At 37.2% G+C, this 13537-nt stretch overlaps 1 protein-coding gene across 2 annotated transcripts in view; it reads left to right on the top strand.

Annotated features, from left to right (window-relative positions):
- Positions 1-13537, top strand: part of URI1 (URI1 prefoldin like chaperone) — a 42906-nt gene that overhangs the window by 14101 nt on the left and 15268 nt on the right. Inside the window, exons 1-3 of one of the 2 annotated variants that reach the window (XM_050903999.1) lie at positions 566-632; positions 2393-2471; positions 4824-4959. In XM_050903999.1, the coding sequence (XP_050759956.1) occupies positions 2469-2471; positions 4824-4959 (139 nt within the window). In that variant the 5' untranslated portion in view covers positions 566-632; positions 2393-2468. Of the gene's footprint in view, positions 1-565; positions 633-2392; positions 2472-4823; positions 4960-13537 lie in introns of those variants that run through there. The other variant, XM_050903998.1, reaches the window with a different exon arrangement.

Here is a 13537-nt window from a genome sequence, read left to right as displayed (position 1 = left end):
TGACACAGAAGACTGTTAAATAGAATTGGGTGAATAACAAGGATTTTAAAATGCTCAGCTTCAGCATATTTCCATTAAATTATTTTCTGAAGCCATGAATCCAATAATGGGTCTGGTATGGGATTAAACATCTAGACATGCGTTTCCCCTTCTAGGGATATGTTCATAGCTGGAGTCCCAACATTCATCTTCCCCGTTCACTGTGGTTCTTCATTGCTTATTGGGACTGAGCATAGCGCAAGCACACCCCAGAGCTCGTGTGACCATCAGCTATAGGTGACAAGGGAGGTCAGCTTCCTTCCTTAAGTAATGCTATTTCAGGCCAATTAATTAAAAGGATTGATTTTAATTTTCTGTATCTCGATGGTCCCGTTCAGGATGTGGCTGCACTTTTAGAGATTCCCATGGTGGAGGTTTGATCAGCAAAGGGCAGTAGTCCCACTGAAAAAAGAAACATACTTTGCTCTGTAAAGCAAGATAGCTTTTGTAGCAAGTGATTTCTCCTGTACCCTAATCAGATTATTCAGTAACGGGCAGCAGTCAGACCTTAAAGGCAGTATCTTCTTTTCAGATTAATGAAGAAATGTTGAGTGACTTTCAGCCATGAAATGATGGGAACGTTTAATCCTGCTGTGAGTGGGGGGATTTTCATACCATTCTCTTCCCATGGAGTCTTCTTTTTGCATTTGAGACATGGGCAAGGCCTTTGGCTTGGGGATTGTGTTTGTTTTTCAGCGGGTGGTTGGAGTGCATCAGCATCCGTTTCTCAGATACGGATCTCTGTGAGGCAAAGGCTGGATTCTGTAAATATCGTTAAGTAATTGATTGTTATTGTTGTCACCAAGTTGTCACTGTATTGCTTCCCCCCAAAAACCATCTCAGTGAATTTTGTTAAGATTCATGAGTTTGTCCTTCTTCTTTGAAGGAAGTGAATTATATTTTCACTTTGATGTGGGCAATGGACAGAAACTTGCCTAAAATGTCTGGGAGAAATCTGCTGTCAAATCAAAGCAGCAGCAAGCATCTTTTGTAAATCAGTTATATGGAATACAGTTTTAATGTCCAAGTGGCATAAAAACCTAAATTCTTTTTTTCAAGACCAGTTCAACAACTTAAAATATGAAGTACTCCAGGTATGAAGTAGAGTGATAACAGCAAAGTTCAACTATGGAAGCAAATGAGTCAAAACACAGGAGTATCAGATAATTTTTCATAACGAATGCTGAAGAAGATTTCACTCTGCTTATGAATCTAAGAAAATCAATGATAATATTTTGAGAGTTGTGTTATCAACTATGACATTCATTTTTCAGCACATTTATAGATTGCTTTCCTGAATCATCCTCAGAAAACCTGTAATTTGCATCTTGGGTCAGCATTAAGTGTGCTGCTCCGTGCTTTCAGTTGCCTTTTATTGCAGAATTTACTGCCATATATATGTTTACTATTTTGAAGTACAAGTAAACAATATCATCAAACCTGACATTTATATGCCACCTACTTCATGCAGGAGCTGATTTCTGACCATCTTCAGAATGGCAGTGGTTCATTAAAAGACTTTTTCCAGCCAAATTTAAGTATTTAAGAGTGTCTTCACAAAAGAAGACTTTTTTAGAGGGAGTGTAGTTGCTTGTTTTGCACACAAAGGAAAATCCCTGCAGCAATTGAAACGCTTTATCTTGCAAAGTCCTCTGAAGAGCCAGGTGTCTACCGTGAGAATAATTTGTCGAAGTTCCCCAATCCATTTTTGTCTTGGATAGCAACATGTAGCATGAACCTTCTTTACATTTTGGATAGAGAAGCAGCAGAAGGGATGTTCCTCACCTGTATTGTCCCTTGTCAGGGATTGAAGATGCAACAGAATTCTGGTGGTCAAGCCATCTTTCAGGAGTGTTGACTCTTGGTAGGAACACAAAGTTCACGTGAAAATCAGAATTAATTAAAATTTTGCCCATTTGTGTCAGCTCAAACCAAGGTCATGAATTCTTTATTACAAGTGATACTTTGAAGAATTTGCCTCTTATAAACTGGATTTTCAGTTATTTTTCTAAATATTGATGGTGGTATAACTGTTGAACTTGAACATGGAGTGAAATGTGCCAAATCCTAGTGAAAGAACTGATTCTTTGCACCATAAAAAATTCAAATTCAGAAAGGCATGCACAATCTAAAATAATCATGTCCCTATTTTAATACACGTTATTCTAAAATAATCTATTATGTTTGTCATCCCAAGTCTTTTATAAATAAGTTATTAATCTATCAACTATATGTGTTTAAGAGTAAAATAGTTTATTTTTCTGTATTTTTTGTGTGTTGTTGAATCACTAGCAGAAAAACATTAACTCTTTACTTTAGATATGAAATTGAATCAACTTGAATTTGTCAACAGGAAGAAGGTGGAGAGCGATTATGAGGCTCTTCAGGAACGACTCCGTACGTTGCCTGATAAACTGTCCTACGATATCATGGTATGTAAGCTGTAGAGTTCGCACAAGAAAATGAGCTAAAATTTTTAGTAACTCCGGTATATGCACTGGCGGTGAGGTGTTATTCAGGTTGCCACATAGTACTTTGTAATGTTACATTTATTATTATAATAGTTGAACCTTTGCTTTTATTTCTTTTTCTTTTCTTTGAAATCCATTATAAATTACAATGTTACTGACAACTGAGAACTGATGACATAAATGCTAACACAAAACCTGACATGTTTGATATGTAAATCTATTGTATAGAAAACTATAATTATGACTGAATTATGGTAGTTAGTCATTTCTTGAGAAGAAAGTGGCCGTAGTATTTCCTGATTCATGGAACTAAACTCTAGAACATTGATTTTTACATAAAAAGGTGCTGCTAATTTTTGTTTCACTGATCTTCACATTGACATAGCGATCTTTTCTGGTGCTTTGAATCTTCCCTAACAACTGCACAGCTGGCTGTGTAAACTTACCCTGTTGGTTTGCACTCACCAGAATTTTGACCAAATTGGCTTTTCTCTCTTTTTTTCCCTCCTCCCTTCTTAGGTCCAATTCAAGGTATATCTTTGAAGGGAGGGAAGTTGTACTATAAAGAACTGAATGGCTAATTTCAGCACAAAGTGCCTGACTGCTTTCTTCCTTGGCAGCCTGGCTCAGCGTACAGAGTTGAGTTGTTAGTCAGACGGCGTTAGAGTACACTTACCATGTGGGAAAAGAGTGTTTCCCTTTCCTGTGCTAGTGATTCAGCTCCAGATTTTATGTGTGTAGTCCATTTAGCATGTGTATATGTGTGGCCACATGATGTAAAGCAAAAAGATTGTGTTGTTTCGAAGCATAGAAAACCCCTGTTTTTAAAAAAGCTAGATAGGGCTTATTCTTAGTTAAAGCAGCAATGTCAACTCACATCTGTTATTTTAAATGTATATAAATAGTTCCTATCCTGTTAGCCAAATATTTTCATGTGTTTTCAATTTTGCTTTCATAATTTTGGGGGAAGAGTGAACAGGCAAATGGTGCAGTCTGCTACTTGAAAAACAAGTCAGGAAGGGTACATGTGTAGGAAAAGCACATTCTGCATAGTCTTAACGTCAGGATCCTGCCTGCTGGAGAACTGTTTCAAGCATTGGTACCCTCCTGGATACTGAAGCTAGGGAAGATGGCTTTCCAAGGAAACAGATCCACTGGGCCAAGTGCTCTGCTTCAGCACGAATGCGATGAGAAAGCAAGTGGCTATCCTGAGGAAACGAAGAAGGCAGCAGAGGAATAAAGTAGAAGGAACTGATACAAACTGGCTGAGACAGATCTCTTTTTACCCTAAGAAAGAGAAGACTTGATGTGGATGTGGTTCTTAGCTTTTTGCCATCTCCATTTTAACTTTAATTTGATTTTGGTCTCCTAATTTCTTAGCAATTGAAGCCCAAAGGCAGCCAGGCAGGTGGCAGTAGGTCTGAGGGTAAGAATGCAGGGGGCTGGTGCAGGAGACAGGAGTGAGGGTGGCCAAGGCTGCTCCTCAGCGATAGGACTTGCCCAGGCACCGTCTGTAAAGTGTGGGCTGTGGAAGGTGTCTTAATTCATAAAAATAATGTCCCATACATTGCAATACATGTTACAATGGGGGTTACACATTTTAAGAAGCACCTCTTAAAGTTATAAAATGTGTTTATCACCAATGTACTCCTGTCTGAAGTATTCTGGTTTTATGTATTGTTCCTGTGCCTGGAGAGTCATTAGAGGACGGGCGTTGCTTGGTGGAGCATCGCTCGAAGATTGAGGTCTGCATACTGGTGAATGAAAAAGTGAGATTAAGCACAGTCTGTGATCCTGCTAGTAGCCCCACAAATTTGCACTGAGGTTTCTAGATACTTACTATTAGCAAGACAGATACTGAGAAAAGCAACTCATCTTTGAGTTGACCATACCTATTTAAGTATTTTAAAAATTTTAGCAAAGCTAAACTTGCTTTTATTAGGAAATGAATGTAGTCTGTGTATAACAAATATGTAACTCATCTAAATGATAATATTTTTATTATCAAGGCTTACATGTTAGGATTAAGTGAATTTGTTTTCCATGCGAGCATTCAGCTATACTATAGTTTTACGTCACAAAACAACTTGCCTAGTTAAATACCACTCTTCTGATTTTGTAAGTACAATACTAAATTCAAATGGATCTGGTCATTTGAATATTTATGAAGGGTTAGTCATTAAATAACTGCTGTAGAATTTTTATTTCTTTAAGTCTGTATTTTACTTTTTTTTTAAAAACTAAGATATGAATGACAGTCTAGGTTTTATTTTCATTAGTGATTTTCAGCAGTTTCTTCTGTGCCTTTGACAGGTACCTTTTGGTCCTCTTGCCTTCATGCCAGGAAAACTTGTGCACACCAATGAGGTTACTGTTCTGCTTGGGGACAACTGGTTTTCAAAATGCTCAGCAAAGCAGGCTGTTGCACTGGTTGAGCACAGAAAAAAACGTATGTATGTTTCTGAACATAATTTAATAGTCAAAATTACGTATCTTTGTATTACTATATAAAATTAGTAGCATCTACAGTGGTTTTTTTTTGTGAGCTTGCTAACAGAAGTCTCATTCAGATGTAATATCAATTTAGCACCTTATTTTCCATCTTTATTTGGTATTTTATTGGATATGTCTAATTTTTTTAAACATCTAGCCAGAGCTTTTTTTTTTAATGATACATCAGCTTAAGTTACCAAAATTCAGGTTTTGATGTTAGATGTTAGAGTACAAAATCAGTCAAGATTTGTTCATTTGTTTATTATACACAAAAGTAAAAAAAGAAAAAAACAAACTAAAAACCCCCTTTCATTTTTTTTTAATGTGAGAAATGCTGTATTCTCTTCCAGAAAGTGAACGTTACATTGTACTTTTGCTCTTAGTTACCTTATTCCCTATGTTCTGTTCCCTTGTCTCGTCTCTTATGTCTTTGCTGCCTTGTCCTTTGTTTTTGTTTCCCCTTTGTCCATATCACTTTCCAGCTTTCTTCTCCCTCTACACATGCTTTACTCCTGCTTGTTTTTTTTGTCCCTCACTTGCTGCTCAGCTGCATTTCTGCCTCCTGCCCTTGACATTCCTATCCGGTGGTGTGGAGAGATTCATTGGATCTCCCCAGATCAGGTGCCGTTGGTGACCACCAAATTCATCTTACATAGCAGCACATCACAGAGACAGATAGGCAATTCCTGGTTTTGTTTGCAGCTCTTTTTAGTTGGTGGTGAGATCTTGGCTTTGAAGAGCCAGGACCACCAGCAAGTGGTGTGCATGGCACACTTTGGAACCTCTTTATGTTAGAAAGAATGAGAGCCTAAAATATTTGATGTAAATGTCAAGGAAGGAAAAGCACAATAAAATGGAAAATAAATTGGTACCTAGTAGCCTTTGCTGTTTGCTTCAGATAAGCGTTGGAGTAAATTTTTTTTGTATTGGTTTTACCTGTAATCTGTCTCATTCAGGAATGAGTGCTTACTGCAGTTTTACCCTGTGTATGTTACAACTACTGCAACTATTTATGCTGGATTTTTGAGTTCAGCTATCCATGTTGCTGCCGTAGCAGAATACCTCAGAGGTTCCCCATCTGAATACGTTTTGGTCTTTTTTTTTAATTCTGTCCAAGCAATATTTGTGTAAGAAAAGTTGGGTTTTTTTATAAAAATTCATTTGCTGTATTACTTTAAAATATTCCTTTATGAAGAACATTGCCAAAACTATGTAATTTGTATTTTACCTATTACCTTTCTTAATCTGGCTCTCCTGACACAACTTTGCAATTTTCTTTCTTACTGAACTGAATCTACATTATTTATTGTGACTCTTGCGAGATCTCAGGACCATATCTTTTTCCTTGATCATCTGATTTTTTTTTTCAGTGCTGCAGAATATTTTTGTCACCGTTACATTCAGTGAAATCATTTGACCTTTGCATAGTAGATGTTTGAACATTAAAGAGTCTGCTGGGAGACACACAATAAATGCTGGATTCTTTCCTTTATGGTCTTTTAAATTGCATTTAAAATACGAACTCAGAAGTACTAATTTCTTTTAAAGCAAAATAGTCATTGATGCTGGATATAAACCCTCCATTCAGCTGATAGTTCACTTCAGCTGTGTGACGGCTGCCAGTGGGAGGCTCCAAAACACTGATATTAACTAAAAACTTTTTATTTAAAGGACTATTTTCAGTTTAGGATGATAAAAACCATATTAGTACATATGATTCGGAAAAAAAAAATTTCTTTCATAAATATACTTTTCTCCTTTAAAAAATAAAATTGTCTTAAACTCTTTCAACCATTTTCACACTAAATGAGGGCAACTTAGAGGAGAATATTGGAGATTTTATTAGTTTATTCTAATTAGAAAAAAAGTTATGTACATGAAAGACCTGTAGGCCATTGCTATATAATGTGAATTGGCCACTTGTGGCACAAATGTGAAAGACTGATGTTTCACAAGTATTAGTTTAAAGTCTCTTTTGTGTATTGCACTGTGGTTATTTTCATAGGTATGGCTTCTGATTTCACTGGCATTTTGTGAGCATAGGGGCTTCATAGTTTACAGGGTGATGTATATTGGGCATTATCATTACATTGACACAATGTGATGTGATTTTTAGTACATAATCTTTTTGTTTTGGACATAAATTTCAGGAGTAGGTCACACACACTGGAAAAGAGAGCATGCTTACTGCAGGGGATTACATTGCAAGCAGTCCCGAATGTCCTGTGTGCCAGTCGGAAGGTCCTAACACAGCAAAGCTTTTTTAAGCATGTGCTTAAGGCCAGTGTGTGCTTAAAGGCTTTGATATATAGGAATTGAGGTCTGAACAGAGCAAAGAAAGGCTCATGCTGAAATTGCTTCCCGAACAGAAAGCTGGCAATATTTGTTGATGATTTGTTTCTTCAGTGACCTACATTTTTTTATCCAGTATTACTCTATTTAATTTAGATGGGTATTTTTTCATAACTAACTGGTCAAATCTGTTCAGATAACCGAAATAAACTTAATTAGTATAGCACTAATAATTCAGCTTTAACAGAAATTAAGAGTTACAAGGAAATAAATGCAAGACATACATATTCATTGCATACCATATCTTGTGTCCCACTCTCCTGAGTGGTGAGGAGTGGGAGAGCATCTGTTCAGGGTTTAAGTTTTCTAGTGGGACTGGCTCTTAGAAAGGGTAGAGATTCCTGTAACTCACTCCTGAGTGTTGTTTCTTGCTGGTTCTGGGGAGTTTTCTTTATTGCCTTTGACTAGTTTCGCGTGGGTCTGCACATTGAAGACCTCTGGTCACCAGGGCTGACCCTGTTTGCCTTTGAGAACACCACTGCCCTAACAGTTAATTTAATCAAGGTTCACAGAAAATTTTCTTTACAGTGTGATTCCTTCAGTGTATGTTGGATGCATACAAGAATGGACAATATGAATTTGTATGCTTAAGCAGTAACAGTGCCAGATAAATCAAACAATATCAGTGAGTATAAAGCCTTGGAAGTTAGGAGTAGCAGTAAGAGTGTACTATATATAAAAGCTTTAAATATTACTTAGTACTAATTAGGTCATCCTTTTTGTCTTAGTAGTTTTGTTAAATTTGCTTTTTAAAGGAGAACGAGTGAAAACTTGTTTGCTTCTGTGGAATAGAGAAATGCCCAGCCACAGCAGATTAATTTCTTGGTTAAAATTTATTTAATTGAAAGGAATAATTGAAGGGTGACTGTACTGAATTTTAAAAGTAAATGCACTTTAACTGACATAGCTGTAGAAAGCCCTATTTTGGGGATACATTTTTGTTTGCTTAGCTTTTGATTTAGATGCAAACTGTTCAGCATTGTGATTGGTTGAAATGTATTTGGCAAAATTTGGGACAGTCACTTATGTCAAATGTTACTTTTTCATAAAATATTGATCATGTCTTCTTGAATAATACTTGAGTTGCACTAGATCTTTAATTTGCTGCACATTTTTGTGACATCCTAGATGTTCAGTTAGTTCCAAAACTATTAAAAAAAAAAATCTAGTGAAGTTTATGGAATTGCCAAGTATATTTTTAATTGTTTTAAATTTGTTGCAGTTTGTTAAACCAGGTAGTACAGATAATGGGAAACACTTTACACATATGTTTGTGTGTAAAAATGTGAAGAAATAGTGAAGTAGATTAAAGCATATGCACACCAAATTCCATTATAATAAAAGAAATTAGCTTTTTAAGTATGTCACAGTTTAGCACAACAATAATGCAATTGTAGTTTTTTCCCTTACAATTATCTTGCTTAAGGTACTTCATAATATTTCTGTTCTCCTCAAGGCAAGACTGTATTGTCTCAGAATTCAAAGAGGGAATAAAGATTCTTTTTGTGAATATGGGATTATATCTTTTACGTGTTTGTGATGATATAAATTACATTTTTTCCCTATATCAGTAATCGCATTAATTCTTTAAGATGGGAAATTTTTCATTACAATAGTCCCTGTGGTAGTTACTATAGAAAGAAATTAAATAGATTCTTCTTGTAAATATTTGTGGATTAATTCAGTATGCTAGGTATTCCAAGTGTCTAAACACTTTAAAAGGTGGGAAATTAAAACTTGCACACAGAACTAGGAGTGGTTTTATTGTGTTAAAAATTTATCAGATAAAAAAAAATCCCACTTAAAGGAGAATTGTTGAACTACTTAGCAATTGTGTCTTCAGTTTATGTAAGAATACCCTTGCAGTGTCATGCTGCAAATGAATTCATGAAATGAAAATACTGATTACATTAACATACAGTATTGTGATAGTACCCAATTGTAAATTGCAGTATGTAACCTTTAATACAAATATTTGTGTCAATCAAAATTGACCGATAGCTTAGTATACAGGGTTTAAAAGATACCATTGTTTTTAATAAATAAGATGATCCTAGGTGGATGAGGACCAGTTTGAATTTGTTGCTTATCAGCATTTCCACGAAAAAGGATATTGTCTCCAAAATATATGATGGAAAGGCTTTCCATTTCCCATCTGTGAATGAATGAGGCCTTTAGAGGTTTTAATGTTTCATCCGAGGGTGAAAATAACTTTCTTTATATTCTAAAGAACGTAACACAAACTTGCCTGCTCACTTTTGGGGGGAAAAAGAACAAAAAGCGCAGGCAGTGTTACAAAGAAATCTAGCTGTTGCTTTTCTTTATTAAAAAAAAAAATTTTTTTTTCCTGCTCTTTTTCTCCGTGCTGGAGAATTTTCTTTCATTGTGCTTTTGAACATTTTTTTACCATTTTTTTGCAATGATCACTTTTTAGTTTGATAACCTCCATCAGTTCCTTCCTTACCCTTGTTAAGTTAGGAGCTGATTCGGTGGAGTGCTAAGTGCTCTAAATTTGCTCTGCAGTTCCCAGGAGGTGTTTGGTTTCTCACAGGACCACAGTCTAGGTATTTTAACCAGAACACAGTGGAAGAAAGTAAGGAGAATAAACTCCTTTCTGTAAGTTGCATATTGTGATTCAAAGAAGCCCCTACCTTTTTATAATTCTTACTGGACAACAGAGGAGTTGTCTGAATGCCAGCCTCCTTCATTTAGGAGGAATTTAAATGTATTCATGTAATTCTAGCAATTACATAGCTGTGTGAACCTAAAAGAGAAGTGCATTGCGTTTAGTTAGTGTTCCTAAAGCCAAATTATCTATACAAATTTTTACAGAAGAAAATCCAAATGACTTTGGTTTTGATACCAAGGGAACATGGAAAACAGAATGAAGGTTGTCTTTAAAAGGTGCAAAGCTACTGCACAAAGGGTTCCATTGCATTTTAAAGAACTAGTGCAGTTGCTATTATAAAGAATTAATTTATTTATGTTGTTGCAAGCACAAAGAGAGCTTAAATCCATATACACAAATAGCAATCAGGATTCTCTTTTGAATCTTGAAACGAATGCATCTCTAGAAAAATGAACAGAAAAGAATAGAAAAACAGAGAAGGGTGTTTTGAAAAGCTCTTAGTAGATACTACTTTCTGCAGAACTGCAGATCTTACTTGTTTCAAGTAACCTGTGATAGTTTGTTGGAAAATTATTGGCTAAAAAAATATTTTGTGGCAGATTAAATATATATTTATTGAAATACAGTTAAAAATCCTCGGATGATTGATCTACTTATGCAGACCCTTAAAAGCAAGAAAATAAGTAACGCACTTAAAGTAGCATGCCAGAACTCAACCCGTGTAATTGTACTGTAGCGCTGTACTTTTGCAAGGAAATTCATCTCCAAAGAATTCAGAAGTGGAGTATATGCGTTAGATTGCACGATACTTTACCTTCAGCCTCAGTAATACTAACATACTCCATTAACAGACTGCATGATAGGTGTTCTTGTTTTGTTCAGGGGTCAATTGTAATTGTGCTAGAAATTGCTGATCAAAGATTTTGCATGCAAGATGCTGTTCTCTGGTTCCTCCATGTAACTTCCCCTCTGCACCTGAAATGGGATGGTGGCAGCCCAGCATTTCTGTGGTGGAGAGTGAGAACCGCTGGGGTACTGCCTTCAGGTGCATGTATTCGGTCCTCACTCTGGAGGAACTGAGCTGCTGTCGGTAATTGAGGTAGGTGGTTGTTCCCTGGCTTGTCTAAACACTCTGTGTATATATAACCGTCTTAAGACTGGTTACCTTCTACTTGAGAAATTGTGTTAGACAGTGAAGAGATCTTAACTCTAAATCTCAGTTGCATACAGAATTCTTTGTTATACTTAATCTAAAATTTCTGTCCAGTCACCTATCCTCAAAGGAGATTATTTCCTAACTTTCCAGTCTTTTTCTTCTGTGTTATATCTGTGAGACTTCTCTGAAGACTAACTGAACCTAGCAAGGTAGACCAGGCTTCATCTCTGTCCTGTTTCACAAAGTCTGACTTTTCAAAATAGATCAACCTGTTCTCACTATTCTTGTCTGTTCTTACTATTTAAATCCCAGTGTAACACACAGTTTCCAGAAGTAACTAAAATAATGTCTATGATTCCCCAAATCCTTATAGACAACACTCCAAGGACATTAATGTCAAACTCAGATAATTAAAATTTGTATCCAGCCAAGCTAATTAACCCATTAAAGCCAAAACGCCTAGATGAGAATTTGTGTCAGTTTGGCATTAGTACGTTGTCATGTCTTGTAAAATCTGACTTCGGTGGACTTCATTTCAACAATATGAAATGTGTTCCCCAATTATTTTTCTCCTCTGCCAGTGTATATATAGCAAGCAGAGGGCTGCTTCTTAAAAATGGCTAATCATGGTGTAAGGAAATCCAGTCAAGTCCTTTCAGACTAATAAGGGAGCTGGGAAAGAATGATCTAAATGTGAAGAAATCTTGCTGCCTGTAAATATGCAAAGGCTGCTGCGCAGAGGAAATCTACATATCCTGATTTCTGATTCAGATACCTTTTCCTTTTTGCAGTCCTGGAAACCAGTCCTAGAGACTCTGGCTTGTCTGTGGCGCTGAACTATCTTTGCAAGTGGTTTAGGTGAGACATGTAAATAGGAACTACTTGGGTTCACCTGAAAGCCATGTCAGACTTTTCTCAGATTATTGGATGTGACAAAGTTGGACAACAGCCTCTAGTTCAGTCTGTCTTAAAAGGCTCTAAGAAGCTTAAGCCACAGGGTAGTAAGAGGAGCAGACTATGGAGCCTCTGTTACTCTACTGATATTTTTCTGGGGGTCTCAATGAATAAAAAAATCCCTGCAGTTTGTGAAGTGAATTGTTTCTCGCTAGATACGGTACATTTTAAAATTCAGTGAATGATGTTGGAGGCTTTTAGGATGCGCAGTGGCAAGTTTAAAACACAAAACGCTGAGCTTCTCCTGCAGTTAGGTGCACGAGCCCTTTTCCAGGAGGCCCCTTCTTCGCTGAGGGGCCTGGCCACGGGAAGGTCTCTCCTTTGGCCGACCGGGAGCCCCAGCTTTCCGCTGGCAGGGCAGGCGTGAGCGACCCAGTGGGCTGACCGGGGACGTGGGGACGGAGCGTTGCGGTAATCCCAGCTGTCTGCTGATGTGCTGCGTGGCCTGGGGCAAATCACTTGAACTGTCTGTTTCTTCATCTGTAAAATAGGAGAGAGTAATACCTCCCTCGCAGGGTGCTGGGCAGATTAGTTAATGCTTGTACAGCATTTTAAAATAAAACGTGGTGTGTAACTAACTGCTCAGTGTCCTTACCTAACAGAGCAAACCAACGCACTCCTGTCCAGAAAGCAGCATCGCAAGCTGGTGCTCCAGAAGCAGTGTAACCTAGATGGCTGTTGAACAGTATTTAGATATACAGGCAATGACTGAGACACTCGTGGTGTTTAAGAAACAGCTGAGCATTCCTACATTTACTAGGAATGTAAAATAAAAGCCTGAGGAAAATAGGTCTCAAGCTAGACGTTTATGTATATTGAGACTACCTTCAAGAGCTGAAAGCACAGATGGGAGCATTTTGTACGAAAACTATCGCCACCTCTCTTTGATTTGGACTTTGGAGGGTGTGTTATACACCGAAAAAAGCTGTGGACGATGTTGATAGGAATTAAGAATAAAAGCTGCGTGCGAGAGGTGATCGCTGCTGTGTCTGACAGAGGATGAGGCGGCTCTTGAAGGAGTTGTGTAAGGGGAGCAGGACCCTGATTGCGCGTGGATGGAGCTGTGTCCTCTGAAGGGTGTGTGTTGGCACCACTCGAGACATCGAATACTTCTTGGAAATAGTATTTCATCCAGTAGGAAATGCAAATGCAGAGCATTTTTCAGGGGAGAATCGTAAGCTATTTCTTAGAAACAGCTTAACTAATGGCGATGACTGCACATTTGACACACAGGTGGTTGGTTTAAAGGCTGATGCTTTTGAAATACCCCGAAAGTCTGAGCTGTGTCTTTGTACTTCTTGTTGGAAAGGATGGATGTTTGCTTGAGTAGCCTTTTCCAAAATGCATAATTTTCTTTCTAAACTATTTACTGCAAGTAATATATTTTTAAGGAATTGTATTTGATACAGTGTGAAATATCAACAGGGGAAAAAAGCATACAAT

Source organism: Gymnogyps californianus, chromosome 12, assembly GCF_018139145.2.
Source record: "Gymnogyps californianus isolate 813 chromosome 12, ASM1813914v2, whole genome shotgun sequence".
In the NCBI taxonomy this organism is placed as follows: domain Eukaryota; kingdom Metazoa; phylum Chordata; class Aves; order Accipitriformes; family Cathartidae; genus Gymnogyps; species Gymnogyps californianus.
This window is presented reverse-complemented; position numbering and strand designations above follow the sequence as displayed.